At 42.3% G+C, this 19264-nt stretch overlaps 1 protein-coding gene and 1 pseudogene across 6 annotated transcripts; one reads left to right on the top strand and one right to left on the bottom strand.

The window, feature by feature from the left end:
- Positions 1 to 377: 377 nt before the first annotated feature.
- Positions 378 to 9883, bottom strand: LOC146275341 (uncharacterized). Of its 6 annotated transcripts, none has more exons than XR_014766298.1 (6): positions 9047 to 9883; positions 8751 to 8801; positions 8562 to 8639; positions 5697 to 5863; positions 5479 to 5581; positions 5204 to 5288 (listed from the first exon to the last, which is right to left on the bottom strand). XR_014766298.1 is itself a non-coding variant. In XM_084702964.1 (6 exons), the coding sequence occupies exons 1-5, from the start codon at positions 9654 to 9656 to the stop codon at positions 5573 to 5575; spliced, it is 309 nt and encodes a 102-aa protein (XP_084559090.1). In that variant the 5' UTR covers positions 9657 to 9883; the 3' UTR covers positions 5204 to 5288; positions 5479 to 5572. The 6 variants fall into 6 exon arrangements, 2 of the variants coding, with proteins under 2 accessions (XP_084559090.1, XP_084559092.1); XR_014766300.1 differs by having other exon boundaries at positions 9724 to 9883; XM_084702964.1 differs by having other exon boundaries at positions 9653 to 9883.
- On the top strand, positions 5871 to 8390 carry LOC146275342 (E3 SUMO-protein ligase ZBED1-like; annotated as a pseudogene).
- Positions 9884 to 19264: the final 9381 nt, after the last annotated feature.

Raw genomic sequence — 19264 nt, 5'->3', positions numbered from 1 at the left:
ATAGATAGCCTAGTAGGATTCAATGTGTTGATTAAATGAAACATACAGCAGTAGGGCCGATACAGGAAGACACGGCAACACTTTGTTGCAGAACCCAGATAGCATTAGGTGCGTTCGACATGGACTGCGGCTGCATGAAACGACCGGCGATAGTAGCCGCTTGCAGTCGGGGAGGAGTTGAAAACAGCTCTGTGAAGTCGGACATTCCAGCTTCTCGTGGTTTGCTGCGTTGATGTCAGTCATAGCCGATCAAGCGCTGTTTGCTTATTTTACTTTATTTATAGTTAAACTTAATCTTTCCGTTAGTGAAGAGGCGGACTAAAACCCTTTCTTCAACACATTTTTAATTCAATTAAACAGTTTGGTCCGGATTTGAGCGTTGGTGAAACTGAAGGTGTCAGAATAATTACAAAACACGCGTCAAAGTTGTTGTGTGTGAGTCTGGCCAATCATGAAATAGCTGTGTCGTCATTAGAACCCGTGCAGTTGCTCTTGAGAAAATGCGCTCGGCTACACAGCCGGCAGTTCTCGAATCTATCTCACGGTACTTTGATGGCTACGTCACAGGGACCTAGCCTCGGCGCCGTCTCAACTCGGACAAAAAGTCTAACCACAATTCACTGTTTCAAGTCAGCCGGCTGCAGCGTTGCATGAAGTCGGTCCATGTCGAACGCACCTATTGAGACACTGCACCAGATCTGGATCACATCTAGGCAAGATCCAGCACGGAGCCACCAATAGTATCCGTAACGGGGTCCAAACGCACAGCGGCCCAATAACGGCCCTAATCTGTTTTACAGATCTACGCCGGACACGGGCCAGGGCTGGTTCAGTTCTATTAAAAATACTTTCAAATTCGGCACAGATCCGTACATAAAATGTTACCTCCAGATCAGCACTGGCCCAGACCTGCTAATTTATAATTGTATGTAGGCCTACTTTAATTAATAATGTTAGCTGCAACAAATTAATTGACCACACTGTTATTGAATAATGCACTTAACTGTGTTTTTACAAAGTATTTAAAAAAAAATCTAGCCAAAATGGTACAAAATAAAGACACCCTGTCTTTATTTGGTTGTATCCAAAAATATGTTTCAGAAAAACAATCTCATGACCTAACGTTAAGTGCAGCTGTAATTTGTAATATGGTAAGACCAAACAATAAATGCTCATTGGATGAGTTACAGTAATTGAAATTTAAGCAAATCTGCCTTGAAGGCAGAGACTAACGCAATTGATTGACTAAATTCAGAAGGCAAAACTGCAAAACGTTGACCAAGGTTAGTGCTTGATCCTACCCTGAATCTTACCATGACCTTTAACTTCCTCTAACTTCCTCACTGTTTTAAAAGAACAATTATAAACTGGGTGTCTAGAATACTGAATGTTGACAGCCGAGGTGTATGACACCATAAACTACAGGGATTGAAATCCTCACTTTTTACTGGTCTAATTGTACTGTGAAATGGTTTATAAAATATAAATCAACACAGGTTTACATTATTGTACACATTGAAAGCAGGAGCACTTGAGCATTTCAAGTAAATGTCAAATGCTGTCTGTCCAAGATAAAACCAAAATTATATGTTGTATAGTTTACACAATGAAATGTGGTCTTTGTCACACATCAAAAAAAAAAAAAAAAAAGCTTTTAAAGGGCTCCAAGATAGTCTAGGTAGTCTCTTCTTGTTCAGCCTGCTTGCTGCGCTCCTTGCGGCCACTCCCTCAGTCAGTTGCCAAATTGAACCACCTAATGGCATGCTGGAAAATCTGTGTCTGTTGCTGTCCCTGAGATGGCACATTTCCGTACAGCACCTAGATGGAAGGTAAAACTTAAAGTAAACTTGTTTTGCTAATTCGTTAAATATTTAACTTTTTTGTTACATGGATTTGGATGAAAACATACAGGTCAGTAGACTTTGCTTCCCATTTGGTCAAAGGATTTTTTTGCATTGACGCCCTTCCAATTATTATTATTTATTTATTTTACTTTGTCTTTATTGGAAGAAAGACACATAAACATAATATATACACAGTAACAGAAATAAAGTACCAATATACATCGGAAAATAGGTGAAGAGAAATTAATTACCTTGAAAAATTAAAATTAAAAGAAATGTAAGGGAAAACCTGGTCGTTAACAGGAGGAGACTTCACAGGAGCCATATTATGAATATATGAGTCCTTAACTATATAATATAATTCTTAGTTCTCTATAATAATGTTCACATTTTCTTTTATTATCCAGTCATGTCTACATATGTTTAAATGTGTATCCATTTTCCCCAGTCCCTAGCAAATAACTCTTCTTCAATTTCAGTTTGTATGTTAACTTTTCCATCCCCCAGATTTCCTCGATTATAGATAGCCATTGCTTACATTGTGGCATGTCTGCTTTCAGCAATTTTTTTGTGATTGTCTTCCTGCTTGTTGTAAGAGGAATTTTCACCAGATAAAGGTTATCTCTAGCTACATACCCAACCAAATTTCCAAGGTATAAGACTGCACATGTTGAGGGAATTGGATATGCCAGGGTCTGGCATACAACTTCATGCACCTCTCTCCAAAAAGGTTCTATTTTCTTGTAACTCCAAAAAATATGTGTATGATTTGGTGACACTTCACCACATCGTCTCCAGCATATTTGCGGAGTTGATGACTGTTTACTTGTAATTAAGGGAGTGATTAAGTAACGGATCTGATTTTTCCAGGAAAACTCTCTCCACTTATGTGATTGTGTGGTGGTCTGGTGACATTTCCACATTTCATTCCAAATCTCAGTACAGATTTCCTCATCTAGCTCTCATAGTGTTGAGTGTTGTTTGTTGTTTGGATTCCAAGTATAAATAATTGAAATTGCCTTAGGTATTTCTCTACTGTATGATGTCACAAGAATCTTGATCAGGGGATGAACTTCCCAATCCTTCTTTCTTATTTTTTTTTTATCATAATAGTCCCTCATCTGTAGATATCTGAACAGATCTGCGTTCCTTACACCAAATCTATCTTTTAGTTCTTGGAAACTCAACATTACACCTTCCTTGATAATGGTACATGTTGCCGTCATGCCATTATTTACCCATCTTCTATAGGTCATGTCCATCCTCCCTGGAATAAATTCTCTGTCAAATGCAATCCATTTTAGAAGACTAAGCTCCCTACCTGTAACGGATCCCCGTATGTATCGTGGCATTAAACTTACTGCTGGTTGAATTTACTCCTTTATTTTCTTCCTTTGCATAGAAAAACATTCTGTAAACTGGTAAACCATCACCACCGTAAGAGCTGTAGCCTCATATGGGTCCATTAAACTATAAAACTTTGAAAATGTATGCATGTGCATCCGTTCGTAACAAAAGGTGGAATCGTACTGACAAGTTCACATTAACACACACCAAATCTGCGATACCTTTTACCTTGTCACAATAAAAGTCCTAATTATATGTAAGAGAGAAAGTGGCATAAAACATCAATGAATTCTTCAAACAATACATTGTCATTTAGGCACACAAAATATCACTAAGGCAAATGCAAAGCAGGCAATCAACCCAAAATAATAATCTGTCTATGGGGTTATTTACACTACCTATTTTCAACTGCTTAGTAACTGAGTGCCACGTATCTAGCGTAAAATATATTACTGGATCAATCTGATCCTTGAGCTGTAGAGGGGTTTGCCTTTCACCTACACATGTTTGGATTGGGTAAGTTTGAGTGCATAACTCTATATCCTTCCAGCGGGTTGTAGCGGTATTATTTACCCAACATAGAAGTGGGCGGATTTGTGCTGCATAGAAGTATTCCCTCAAATTCGGAAGTGCCATACATACCTCCTTTATCCTTACGTAGCATATTATAAGCTCTGCAAAGAGGCTTATAATATGCTTTTCGTTGTGTATATGTACTCCACCTAAAGCAGCTTACACACTGCCCCGATAAACGCCAACATTCTACAACAAACGCCAAACAAACACCAACAGTCGGGTCAGTGTGGGCCAGCAGTTTGTGTTTGTTGGTCATTGTCGGGTACTGTCGGGAGAGTTTAACATGTTCAGTCGGATCGGGTGAAGTTGTTGAATGTCTGACCAATGTGGAGGGATTTCCAACGAACTCCAACATTCTGACAGCTCGTTACCTTTACAACTAGGCTTACTCGCATGCATAACATCCTCAAGCTCTCTTTGATGTCGATTTTAGCGTAAGGGGTCCCATTATCGTCCACCCAGCTCTCGACGCTCGTTAGAAATGTTACCAAAATGTCGTTATATTACAAATTCAAAACGTTATGTCACAGCTTTGTACTTTAATATATAGATACACACCTATATTATGACATTCCAGTTTTGAAATCCAATCAGGATATGCCTAGAAATGTTACTCTCCTCCTTATCGTCCACCCAACCACTTTCAATGGAGAAATGTCAGTTTGACGCTGCGGAAGGCAGATGCTACACATACGGTTTGAGAGCATATTTACATACTCAAATCTCAAAGTAAGCCCAGCTAACACAGTTACGTTGCCCTTACGTTGCCACAACGTCACTCGTTGAGCCAACATACGTTGCCGCAACGTCTTTGGCGACGTTGCGGGACCGTGCATCTGTGGGGCGCCAGTAGGTTGCCGCAACGTCATCTTGTGACGTTATATAGATAACGTCATCTTGTGACGTTGCCAGTCCGTAACCGCAACGTCGTGGCAACGTTATTTTCCGACGTTGCCAGTCCGTAACCGCAACCTCCTAGCAACTAACTTTCTGACGTTGCCAGTCCGTAACCGCGACGTTGTCGCAACGTTATTTTCCAACGTTGCCAGTCGGTAACCGCGACCTCCTAGCAGCGTTATTTTCCGACGTTGCCAGTCCGTAACCGCAACGTCGTTGCAACGTTATTTTCCAGCGTTGCCAGTTGGTAACCGCGACCTCCTAGCAACGTTATTTTCCGACGTTGCCAGTCCGTAACCGCGACCTCCTAGCAACGTCATTTTCCGACGTTGCCAGTCCGTAACTGCAACGTTAATTACTAACCTATATTTCTAAATTCTATTGCTTATATTTGGGCGGTTCATATGCATACCTCATTTGCCCCAAATGCTACTTGTTCTTGTGTAATAGGCTACATAGCCAACTTCAGGAGGACTATGTTTGTGTGGTGTGTAGCCTAACTCAAGCTAATCATAAACAAGGCAGGATTTCCATGTAACATTCAGTCATTTTATTTCAAACAAAGTGCCAAACAGTGAATGAACATCTTCTGCCAGTCCCCGCTACTGGTCCTGTCTGTTGGCCCTGACAATGAATCACAAAATAAGTTAGTGTCCTATCAACATAATTGCACGTATGAAAGGGGCTATACAAGTCATTAAAAAATCACATCTAGAATAATATACATCATCAAAAAATATTATGGGATTCTAGTTTTTGGTCACATAACCATGTGAAAGGTTGGATTGGAAAGCTGCAATCATCATTCATTCACCTGGCTTGTTTTGAATGGGCTGCCGGGGCGTGTTTGAGTGTCTACGCTGTGAGGAGCTCCACAGCCTTCTCTCCTAGTCCCGTCTTCCACTTAATCACAGCATCTGCAATTAGAAGTCATGAACTTATTGTTAGCACCAATTTGAACGTTGAACGCTGCGTGTAAGCCATAGTTCACAGCATCTCAAAACACCTCCCACACTTTCAGAACTCCAGCACCTTAAGGCGCTCCTCAAGGTCTTGGAGTTCAGCCTGTGTTTGGGCCACCTGTACGTCCATCACTGGCACCTCTTCAGTGTGTCTGCCCTGTCGGCGCCTGAATAGGAGAGCCTCTCGCTGGTTCTCCTCCAATGTCTCCATCTTCTGGAGCATAACCTGTAATGTGTCTGTCAGTAAAGAAAAGTAAAACAAGTTTACAAGAGTTAACATGATTGGCATACACTGTGGTTCTTCTAGATTAGCTGTAACATTGATGTAAATAACACATGTTACCTTGAATAGTTGTATACAAAGCATTAGTAAGACGACATTTGTTGTTTCGACAAATATGTATCCCCCTGCCACGATCAGAACAACTTAAGTATGCCTTACAATTAGGGTTGGTAATGAATAATCGATAATCGATTAATTGTCATTAAAAATTCATTTAAATAAAAATCCAAGCCAATGAATAATCGTTGTATTCCCGCGCATTATGAGAACAACATCTTCCGGTATTTTGCGCGAGCGCAAATTCCAACAGCGGACGAGAAAAGATGAAGCGGGCTAAGAGAAGTGCAGTGTGGGACCATTTCTCAAGAAAAAGTTATAAAGTCCACTGCAGTTACTGTGACGCTGTATTTATTTACCACAGTACAACATCTCCTCTAATATATCATTTAACAAATATACATCCAAACGTAAATTCCAGCGAAGCCAGCACCAGCGGAAGCCCCCAGCAGCAAACTATTCAGGCTACACTAGCTAGGAGGACTTGTGATGACAAGCGAGCTAACGAAATTACCAAACGCATAGTTAATATAATTGTCAAAGACATGTTGCCTTTAAGTCTGGCTGACGGTGAGGGTTTCCGAGATCTAATGGGATTTATTGAGCCAGGATATCGTATTCCATGCAGAAAAACATTGACCAACCGTTTGGAGCAACAGTTTGCGGAAAAGAAGGCCGAGTTCAAAAGGAAGCTAGCTACTGCTGACGTTGCTTTAACCACTGACTGCTGGACTGCCTTGACTACGGAGAGCTACATTACAGTTACATGCCACTACATTGAGGAAGACTGGCAAGTGAAATCGGCAGTCCTTCTCACAGAGAGTTTGTCAGAGAGACACACTGCCGACAATTTGGCTGATAAACTAAAGGAATCCGTGGATGATTGGGGGCTAGCTGGCCGAGTAGTTGCTTGCGTGCATGATAACGCCAGGAATATAGTTGCGGCAAATGATCCCACTCGAGTGAGTTGGCAGTCACTCCCATGCTTTGCACATACTTTACAGTTAGCCATCAATGATGGCTTTGCTTTTGACTTGCATAGGGTCATCGCAGCAGCTGGGAGGTTAGTCAAACATTTCAACCACAGCACACCTGCTACCAAAGCATTGGATGAGAAGGAACGACAACTACAACTGCCAAAGCACCGCCTGATCCAGTCGTGTAAAACGCGATGGAATTCGGTATGTGATATGTTTGAGAGGTTAATGGAACAACGATGGGCCGTCACTGCAGTGCTGTCCGATCGTACAGTGACTAAAATCCAAAATGCCAGAACTCTCGAGATGAAAGACGAACACTGGCAGCTAATGGAAGACTCCCTACCAGTGTTGAAGGCACTTAAGTGTGCTACAACTGTGTTGTCATCAGAGACGGAGGTCTCAATCTCAAGCACATACCCAATCACCTTCAGCCTGATAAATGTTCATCTTAAGAGTGATGGAGGCCACTCCAAAATAGAAGCGTTCAAGGCCAAAGTGCGGTCCCAGCTGGCCAAACGAATGAAGGTAGGCCTACGTCTGTTTAATAATACATTTATATTTGACGTTCCCTAGAACTACTAGCTATTTGTGTATGGGCTATTGATAGACCGGCTCCAATGTTCTCTTTTCTGCCTCTGCAGGTCGATTCGGACAACTTCCCTTCAACGTCGCCCGCAATGATTGCTATGATCTTAGACCCTTGCCACAAACATCTGGGATTTCTCAAGCCTTCACAAAAGTTGTCTTTGAAGAATGCATTACTGGATGTCGTGGCTACCACTACTGTTGAACAGATGAATGCAACTGAGTGCGCAAGAGCACTGCCGCAGAGAAGTGCTACTGCAAGTGCCATAGCTGCGCTTTTGGGTGAGAATTACACGGCTCGTCCAAATGATGTAGATGCAGAATTGGATAGCTACCTCAACGACCATCCACCAAAAACAACGCAAAGAGATATCCAAGAGTGGCTAAATTGGCACGGTGCAATCTATGTACACCCGCGACCTCCGTTCGGTCTGAACGAGTTTTTTCAGCTGCCGGACTGACAGTGAATCGACTGCACACACGCCTTACCCCAGAACATGTGAATATGTTGATTTTCTTAAACAAGAACACATTGATGGGCCTGTGATAGGTAATGTATGCTCGAGTCATAGCATACTGGTAGCCTACGCTTAACGTAAAACTAAGTTAAAACTCCATTTTCAAATAATTAGCGTCGAGAATCCTGACGTTTAAAAGGATGGATGTAAGTCATTAGACCGTGTTTATTTCTTTTTAAAATAATTTTCCAATGTTATTATTATTAATTTTTCAAAGGTCTATGCTGTAGCCAGGCAGTGACGCGTTGCAATCGCTTTCCTTAATAAAGCTATTTTTGAGAAATATCAGTCCTGATGTGTGCGTGTTTGACCTTAATGCGTGTGGGGGCGATGGGTCAGGGAAAACCATGGGGGGGGGGGGGGGGGGGGTGATGTCATGTCTTAGCAAATAATCGATTAATTGTTTAATAACGCTATTAATAGTCGAACATGAAAACTCTAAGTCCCATCCCTACTTACAATGAGTTTGCAATGCTATTGAGAAGCTTTGAGTGTCTTATATTTGCACTTGCCTGGCTGCCAGCTGTTTTGCTGGACCCCATATGGGTTCTCCTCCACCAGACCAGAGTTGACACCTAGGGGTATGGCATCTGGTGATGCAAACATTTTCAATCATGCTTTTGCTTCAAAACATAGCCTTTAGGGTTGCCATTGTTCATACAATTATTGTCACTGTTAAAAACGGTCATTCATTACTTTACCATAATTTCCCAGGGACACAGTGCTAGGCCGTGTGACGGTGGTAGGATACTCTGTACAGAAATGAAAGTGGAATGTAGTTTAAGTACATATTATTAGTGTAAAGGGCCCTATTATCGTCCACTCTAAATCTCCAACGTTCGGGGCCCCATTATCGTCCACAACCGTTTCTTCCGTTAATTTCTTAAAGGAGATATGCAGCAGCAACGAAAGAAAGTAACTCATCGATATGTACACATCTTATATTGCTGCACACCAAATTACAGCTTCTTACTTTGAGATTTGAGTATGTAAATACCTTCTCAAACCATATGTGTAGCATCTGCCTTCCGCAGCGTCAAACTGACATTTCTCCATTGAAAGTGGTTGGGTGGACGATAATGGGACCCCCTGACTAACTGCTAAAATCAAGAAAGTAACATTTCTAGGCATATCCTGATTGAATTTCAAAACCGGAATGTTATAATATAGGTGTGTATCTATATATTAAAGTACAATGTTGTGACATAACGTTTTTAATTTGTATTATAACGACATTTTGGTAACATTGCTGACGAGCGTCGAGAGCTAGGTGGACGAAAATGGGACCCCTTACGCTAGCATTTTTATATAAATATAAAAGGACATGTGTGATCGTTCGAAAGCAGGGCCCCACAGCGTAGCGTCGCACATGTGTGATTCTGAACATTACAACCGACTATTTTCCGATAGACAAACAATGTGACAAACGCTATAGTATGGCTTCAAAATGTACAATTAGTAAGCTAACATGTAACACTAGCAGGTAAGAGCATTGCTACGAGTATTATGCTAGGTTGCTAGGTAACGGAAGCTAATTAAAGCTCCCTAGCTGCCGTTTAGGAAAAAACTCACTGTGGAAGCTTCGGAAATATTTAGTACTCACGCATCTTAAGCTTAAAACAAATAACCTTATCCAAAAACACATGTCATGTACAAATTGGAAGAATTAGTGACATGATACTTTTATAGACGCCATAGTTGTGCATTGCCATGACCGACTGATCAAAACGTGACCAGCCATGCGCTAGCTCCACAGCCTTTGAAAATCCAGGGCTAAATAAACTATTTCCGGACAAGGTTTTTTCTAACAGTTCTGAACGTTTGTTTTCACTGATTCTTTTGTGGGTGATTTGTGTGTGATGACTTGTCTTTGGAAATGAAACTTGAGAATCGCTTGCCTTTTGGTCACATTTAACAATTTTGTATTACAAAAATATTGCAGCTCAGATTTGCATTGTGTGTGATTCAGCTTTGGTGTGCTGGACAAAGAATGTTTGCTTAATCATGTTACACATCACACATTGATTGCTTTTGTACATGTAAAGAATGAAATACTTATATTCTTAGCCTTAGGCCTATATTAAAATATAAGAATTATATTCCAAATTCAATCTTTTATTTATTAAAGCTATGTTCCTGCATATGAGAAAATTGATGACCATGCTGGGGCTGAGCTGCACATGAATTACATACATTGTCTACATTTACACATGCTGGGTGCAACATTTAATATTGTGTGATTGAAATTCATGTAGACTATGGCTAAATTACAAAAGTGTCAGAACTGAGAGCAATCCAGTGTGATCTCTCCATGATAAACCACTGCACTCGAGATCCGTTGTCCTGCGACCAAAGAGCGACTTAACGGCAACTTAACCCATGGTACCAAAATGAATGTATCCAACCGACCAAGGTACGACGTTGCGGCAACGTTGTCCACGAGACCAAAAAATAACGTAACCAGCCGACCAAGGTACGATGTCGCGGCAACGTTGCCCACGGACCTTAAAATGACGTTACCAGCCAACCAAGGTACGACGTTGCGGAAACGTTGTCCATGGGACCAAAAAATAACGTAACCAGCCGACCAAGGTACGACGTCGCGTCAACGTTGCCCACGGACCTAAAAATGACGTAACCAGCCGACCAAGGTACGACGTCGCGGCAACGTTGCCCACGGACCTAAAAATGACGTTACCAGCCGACCAAGGTACGAGGTCACGGCAACGTTGTCCATGGGACCTAAAAATGACGTTACCAGCCGACCAAGGTACGAGGTCGCGGCAACGTTGCCCATAGGTCTAAAAATAACGTAACCAGCCGACCAAGGCACGTCCTGGCAACTTTGTCCATGGGACCAACTGGCAACATTCCCTTTATAACGTTGCTACGACGTTGCCACAGCGTTGCCAGAAGGTAACTTTGCGGGTTACCAACTGAGCACCTACTGGCAACGTTGCCGCAACGTCATGTGTTAGCTGGGAAGAAGCTGTAATTTGGTGTGCAGCAATATAAGATGTGTACATATCGATGAGTTACTTTCTTTCGTTGGTGCTGCATATCTTCTTTAAGAAATTAACGGAAGAAACGGTTGTGGACGATAATGGGGCCCCGAACATTGGAGATTTAGAGTGGACGATAATGGGGCCGCTCACTCTAGCTGTTTATCACTCCGTAATTTTAACTGATTTTAAAACCTGAAAAATGGCTGGTTTCTGGACCCAAGAACGGGAAGATGTACTCCTGGAGTTATGGGAAGAGAGAAACCATCTATACGACGTTAGGAGTCAGGCAACCGAGATAGCAAAAGTGCCGCGATAAGAAACATTTCAGAAAAATTGGAGACTACTAGTGAGTATCTAGCTACTGTCGTTCTACCATGTTAGCTTATCTGTTAACAAGATACTAGTAACCTATTTACATTTAGCAGACGCTTAAAAAAAAAATCTAACTGCTAACACGTTTGTTTCATTAGTAACCTATGGTTCACTGCTCCCTGATCTAGTCGGCTACAAGCAGCAGTGTATTGAGAAATGCGAAAGTATCTCTTTGATCTAGTAGGCTACAAGTATCCGTGTATTGAGAAATGCACCGAAAGCGTTTGTGTGGTGAATAATGATACACAACAACACATACGTTGTTGTTAATTTAGTCTCAATCTATTGTATGTTACAGAAAATGCAGTCAAAGCAAAAATGGAGTCGATGAGAACGCAGTACAGTCGCTACCTAAAGGCCAAGCCATCGGGCAGTGATGGATTCGTCACACCACGCCAGACCTAGATGCTGCAGAAGATGAAGTTCCTTGAGATGCATATGAGAAAAAGGCCATCAAAATCAAGAAGAATTTATTCACATTCAAAAGCACAACACATTTAAAAATCATCTTATCATTCATAAGGGTGAAGAATGATTACTGTAGTCTACGTGGCCCACAAAGTTTCAAGTAAGATTCAGGGGAGACAATCAAGACGGATGAGGAGGAGACTGGTGTAAAAGCTGGATACTGCATAGTGCAAAGCAGGGAGTCTATACAAATGTATGTAGGGAGCTTCGGTCTGTAGGCTTTTGCAAATTGTAAATATTATAACACATTTAAAAGACTAGAGACCATTAAACATTTACATGATCAGAATGTAGATATTCAGTTAGGAATTCCCTGATCCTTTTTGCCTGCTGAGTGGGATTTGTAGACCCAGGTAGAGCAGCCTGCCGCAATGAAGGATCCTCTCTCCAGCAGTCAGGGGTGGTATCAGGTACTTCGTACACACTACTGTGTTCCTCCCGGAGAAAGTTGTGCATTGCACAGCAGGCCAGAACAATACTCTACACAACCTGTGGCTTTTGATTTATGGTCGTGAACAACACACACCATCTGCCATTCTCCACGACTCTTCGTGCTCTTGACAGCCTAAAGTTAAAAAGTCTGTTCCTCAGAAAGGCCTCGCCTTGAATAGGGTTTTATTATGTAGGGCTTTAGCTGGAACGCTTCATCGGCCACTACATAATAAGGTACCATTTGTTTAGATCCTGGCAGGGGAGAGGGTCGGGGGATGTTGGCTGTTTGCTGTTCCAGCGATTGTTGGAGAGTACACCCCCTGAACACAACTCCATCAGACACCCTGCCATTACATCCTATGTCAACATATAGGAACTTGTAGTCACTGTCTACCAGGGCCATGAGGACAATTGAATTGAAGTGTTTGTAATTATAATACAGTGAACCACTGTTTGGTGGAGGTCTGATGGCAACATGCTTCCCATCCAAAGCACCCAGACAGTTAAGAAACTGCCAGTTCTTCTGGAATCCTTCTGCAATCTCTAACCACTCAGATGTTGTGTTGGGGCACTAAAATTAGATAAAAAACATATGTCAATATTTTCTGTCAGCAGGATACATTAACTGAAACGGATGATGCACCATCAGAAGGGATTGAGGGTGAAGATAGTTCTATGACCGCTATCACCATCAGCTCAGAAGACCCTGATGTGACGGAAGTTGACGGGGGAGAGGAAGAACCTGCCAGTACTTCTTATTTCACCCTCCCACTTTCTACACCTCGACGTAAGAGGAAGTCTCCAGACGCTCAGGCTCAAGACAGAGACTTACAAATGCTTGAGGCTATTAATTGTACACTGCGCTCTCTCACTGAGAGTACAGCTGTGAAGCAACAACAGCAAGACCACATTACATCTTACTGTCAATACCTGGAACATGAGTTAAGAGCAAGATCCACAGTCATTTTGATTTGTGCAATGCGAAATAGGTCGGCTATCTATAACCCTCATTCACCCAACCATCCATATGGACCTTCCGAAGGCTAATTGTGAATGTGTGTGTTTGTGAAGGAGTGCTCTCTCTCTCTCTCTCTCTCTCTCTCTCTCTCTCTCTCTCTCTCTACTCTGCCCCGCTCTTTTCTTTCTCTCTCTCCCCCTCTTTCTCTCTGGCTTAATTAATTATTCTATTTATTAAACATGTCCAATTATTTGATCATTTGTTTGTTTTGGCATCTTTGTAATGTACAAATGTGACTACACTTTCATTTTGTTATTATCCATATCACTGTTGGACTCAGTACAGAACTTTAGAATGTTGGGATTTGTTGTACTTTGTTGGGGCAGTGTGTAAGCTGCTTAATAAGGAAACATGTCAGATCATTTCAGCTAAGGGCTTAATGTATATGGCAAATAAGATGGGACTTAAGCAGCATCCTTGTCTAGTACCTCTTTCTAAAGTGAAATTATCTGAAAGAGAGCCATTTACTTTTACTCTCGCAGTCAGGTTGTTATAGAGAGCTTTAATGCACTGTATTGTCTTCGGTTTGAAACCACATTTTTCCAGTGTCATGTATAGGTATTCCAAGTTAACCATATCGAATGCTTTTTCTGCATCTAGACTTATCAATGCTGTTGGTGTTTTGTATTTTTGAATTTTATTTATAATAAGCAAGGTTTTCCTAATATTGTCTTGAGTCTGACGTCCTCTAACAAAACCTGTTTGGTCTTCATCTATAATATCCGGTAGTATTGTTTGTAATCTGTTTGCTAGGATGGATGTATATATTTTATAGTCAACATTCAAGATTGATATAGGCCTATAATTTTTACCTAATTCCATATTCTTTTGTGTTTTGGGGAGTGATTATTGCTTCCTTCCATGACGGGGAGATGCGGTTTTCTGTCAAAATCCAGTTGAAAGTAGTGAGAAGAGTTGGAGTGATCTCCTCCTTGAGTTTCTTATACCACTCTGGCGGTGCTTTCGATGTTTTTAATTTTCCTATTGCTTTCTCAATTTCTTCTGCAGTTATGGGTGATGTTATTTGCTTATGTTGTATATCTCCTATGTGGGGTGAATCCAGTGTGTCAAAAAATGATTTAGTCTCTCCTCTATTTATAACTGATGTTTGAGTATAGAGTTCCTTATAATATTTTCGGAATACACTTTCAATTCCCTTTGGATCATATGTAAGCCGGTTTGATTTTGGGTCTTGTATTTTAAGGACAGCTCTTTCTACTTGCTGTTTAAGCAGTTTCCGTGCCAACAGTTTTGCAGCTTTTGGGCCCACTTCATAGAATGTTTGTTTAAGGTATCTTGTTTTCATTTCAACTTCCTGCTGCAGCAGTACATTTATTTTGACGTATCTCTTTTAATTGTTGTTTTGTGTTATCTTCTGGATTTTCTTTATGTCTATGTTCTGTCATCTTAAGTTCAGTTTGAAGGGATTGATATTGTGCAATATTTGTCTTTTTGAAGCCACTGGTAATTGCTATCAGTTTGCCATGCCTGACAGCCTTTAAGGCATCCCACAAAAAGATTGGAGCTATTTCACCATTATCATTGTCCTCCAGGTAGTTCTGAATTCCGGTTTTGATTTGGTCTGTTACTGCTTCATTGTTTAACAGACCTACATTTAGCCTCCACAGTGTATTTCTCCTTCTGCCCTTTAAGTAAACAGTTAAGTATACGGCGCTGTGATCTGATACATCAGTCACGTCTATTTGACAGTCTTTGACTTTGTCTGTCTTCTTTTTCCATTAAAAAATCGTCTATTCTTGAGTATACTGAGTGGGTTGCTGAATGGTGACTGTAGTCTCTTTCTAGTCTCTTTCATATCCCTCCATACATCAAAATAGCCAATTTCTTCTGATGTTTTGTTTACCAGTCTTGACTTACTCATCTTACCTCTATTCTTACTAGTTGTATCTAGATTATTGTCCAGCACTACATTGAAATCCCCCTGCAGATGCACATGCCTTCCATTTGTACTGCAATAACATCAAAGATGGATTTGAAAAAGTATTGATCACTTTCCGGTGGTGCATAAACATTTACCAGAGTGACCATGTTCTGATCAATTGTCCCTTTAATTAGTATATACCGACCCTCGTTATCTATTATTTCAGTCAGGCATTCAAAATTGGTTGAATTTGATATTAGAATTGCTACCCCTCTTTAGCACGTATTGGTGTGTGAGCTATAGAAGGATTTTCTGAATCCAAACCTTTTTTAGTTTCTCATGTTCAATTCGTGAAAGAAGAGTCTCTTGCAGAAAACAGATCTGCGCTTCATCTTTTTTCACTTTACTCATTACCTTTACTCTTAACTGGGTTTCCTAAACCGTTTACATTTAAAGACATAACCTTAATTTCCTTATATTTAATTGTCATTATTATTATTTATCCAAATCTTAACTTCACCTCCTCTTAGGCCAACATTTGAACAGACATTAACAATACACAAAAAATTATTTAACAAACAAAAAAAATCCTTTCCATTGTAAGACATAAAGTTGACTTCCAAGAGATGTCAACTTCCCTTATTATACATTGACATCCCTTTCGTTTTGGGGGGAAAGACCTTTCACGGAGAAAGGGCCCCCGCCTAGCGGCTTGAGTCCACCCATTTAAAGTTGCTCTACCCACACTAGTTGTGGTTATGGCATAGGCTACCCTTCCAGCCAACATTCCATCAATATTGAAAAAATAAACCCTTGATATTTCTCATCTAAATAGCCATCATCATTTAACCAATTAATCATTTAACATTTGAATTAGCCAAGTCATTAACGTGTAAGTTTCTTTCTACAATTAACTTATCTAATCATATAACACCTATCAACCAAAAATATCCTTGCCTACTTGACACCTCTCTTTGGAGTCGTGTTGAAATCCTCGCAGCTTGTCTGGTTTGTCTTCTTGTTTACACGATTCCATCCCGTCCAACGCGCTGCCAGGCCGCAACTTTGAATGACAGGAGCTCTTCGAGCTGGGGAGGACCAGTCTGACATGCAGGCGCGCCCCCAGACATTTTTCATAGGGGTGGCCAGATGGGGCAAGGGAAAATCTTGGGGTGGCACACCAAAATCAAAACACATTTCAGGAATTATATTTTGCTCTTATACGTAGGCTAGATGTCAATGTGAGCATTAATAATAGCAATGCTGATATACTATGGTCGTTTAATGGTAGGCTACCGTATTTTTCAAAAAACATGCCACATGTTCTATAACTCTACCCCACCAGCTTTGTGTTTGTAAATCCGATAGCCTACCGAACTTGAATTTTCCATTAGCGATGCTACCTAACGTTGGTTTGGTAGCTGTATTTAACAGTGACTGGGTCTTGCACTGTTTGATTTAATAAGCGGAGCTAGTTCAGGCATGGAACTCGGGCAGTGCGCGCCATATCACCCATCGCCGTGTTCTCAGACCATAGGCTTAGCTTGATAGGCGGCGCTATAAAGTCGCACACATGCGTCCTCGCCCCCTTGTGTTTTGCGCTGCTGCCATTGCAGTGCAATACACTCCCGACTGCTCCCCGTTCTCTGTGTTGTGTTGGCCTGTCTGTCGTTCGCGTTTCCCTGTCCGTCTCTTCGGTCCCGGCCGCCGTGTGCGTGTTTTGGGGATCTGAACGAAGGTTTCGAGCTGCTTCCCGATGATTTGCCGTTCCATCCGCTCCCCTGCATGCTGCCCGGGGAAGGCTCCGGCGAAGGGCGGCTCCGTTTCCCGTGCTGCTGTTGTGCTGTCCACGAGCACTCGCGGCATATCCGAGGAGCGACATTTGTTTGCAGATACCATCGTGAATCACGTTCAGGTTTTCTCGGTGCACAGACCTGTTGGATTAATGCGTGTTGGATGCTGCATAAGCCCGCATTCGAAGAAGCAGCCAGAGTTCGCTAGGTAGCTGCTAGCCATTAGTAGTGTTTACTGTTGCTAAGCCGCTCTGTTTGTCACTGCTTGACCGAGCCAAACAGAAGTGCTTGCTGTATTCGCGCCGTTTAAATTGATTGTTAGAATTGTGGAGCACATCCAATTTACCCGCTTGCGTTTGCAGACGTTCTTTCAATTCCCTGCAGCTGTATTATGAATACAGCGGAAGCACTGGAGTACATCGTCCTAGTGACATTTTAAGTAGCCTAACAATGGAGACGGCAAACGTTGTCGGTGAATAGCAGTAAAAGTTTACTAGGATACGTCCTGTAAAGGAATGAATACACAATGCTAATCCTGCTGCAATTCCATATACTACTAGTTATGTCTCTTACTTATTAGAGACACATATAAAGTCCCATGACATGCTGTTTTGGATGCTTTATGCAGGCCGTAGCGGTCCCCTAATATTGTATCTGCATGTTGTATCTGCATGTTGTCTTGTGACATCCTAAGAGCAATGTGTTCAATTGGAGCATTGAGCTGCGTTTTCTCAAGGCAGAGAAGAATACCCTGGCCCGGTTACTCCTGTAGATATACCAATGTGTACTGACAATGCTGAATGTGTGTCTATTGTAATCAATGTGTCAGAAATGAGTAAGGATAATGATGAGCCGAGAAGCTTGTGAGACGGTCCGCACAAAGCCAGCTATACTGATTGCAATAGGTATCTGCATGCTGCAGGTAGCCTGCAGGGCTTCCCCGATCTGTGCCCTCGTCAAAGGGCAAGTGAATACCGTCAACCCCTGCCTAGCTTCGATATTCTTATACATACCTTGATGCGTTCTCTGCGAGCCCTCTGCCTGTAAACAAGTCTGTGCTGTGCCCTTTGCAGGGTGCACCGTTTTGAGTCCCGCAAGTTGCAACCATGTCCATCAAAGCATTGGTGGCAGGTGTCCAGTTGTACGTTCGGTGTGCGGATCCTTCATCATGAAGCCTTCTGGGTAGCCCGTCTCTCCGTCTTGTAATGAGCGGTTCACGGAATCAGCGGGCCGAAAGCAGACACATTTCTTCTTAACACTCCACCTTTACTGCACAAACTACCACTGAGACAGGGGTGCTTCGTGCTAAGTCGACACCCTGCTCGATAATGTTTCTCGGGTGCTGCGGTGTAAAGGTACCCCCACTGTGATGGTCCACACTAACTACCTTTTATCCCCTCTCCTTTATGCGCCAGTACCTGCGTCATGGCCTGTCCCCGGAGCTGTATACGGCGTATTCCGTCCGGATCGGGGCGGCTGCTTCTGGTGTCCAAGTCCGCGCTGGACGTCGTGGAAGCGCAGAACTCATGAGCGCTTGAGAACAGAGACCGGGACCGTGTCGAGCGATGCTTGCAGCCGGTACAAGAGAGGCTTGCATTGGTTAACGCTCTGCGACTATCTACTCTAGGCCGAGCAGCCGAGCAGGCGCTCGAGAAGAAACCGAGCAGGCGCTTGAGAAGAAACTGAGCAGGCGCTCGAGAAGAAACCGAGCAGGCGCTCGAGAAGCAGCCGAGCAGGTCTGAGACCTCCGGTGACCAATGTGGACCAATGTATCTTGTGGTTGGGTGGCTTCATACATTGCAATCGTAGTATGTCTCTTCGGATCTCCATGCAGCCATGGTGATCCACAGACGTCCTCTGATGTGCTACGTCGCCATCAGAATCCAGTGTCTACATGGGGACGTCCGTCCAGATGTCCTGGGAACAGCGGATGCACCGCTGATTTGTCTCACACTTAGTTTTGTTGCTAGTAACAGTGGGATGTCATGTGGTGCTCAGGTGGCGCGACGCTCCGCTCTACACATAGTATAGACTGGCGGAGTGTCGGTGTTTTGGGGATTTACCTTGTTGCGCTTCCCCATGTACATCCATTCCGCCAATGTGAAACCATTTGTCATGTGTATGAATAAATGGTGAAATCAATCACGCGAGTGTCTTGACTGAACTGAAATATTTATGAAATGTTATGTTTCTACTAACCATTTGCAAGTCACTGTAACTGAGAAAATGTTTCAAACTAGATATC

Source organism: Hypomesus nipponensis, chromosome 8 (genome assembly GCF_054491055.1).
Source record: "Hypomesus nipponensis isolate SF chromosome 8, ASM5449105v1, whole genome shotgun sequence".
Classification (NCBI taxonomy): domain Eukaryota; kingdom Metazoa; phylum Chordata; class Actinopteri; order Osmeriformes; family Osmeridae; genus Hypomesus; species Hypomesus nipponensis.
Note: the sequence above shows the minus strand (reverse complement) of the source record. Positions and strands in the feature narration are given on the sequence as shown.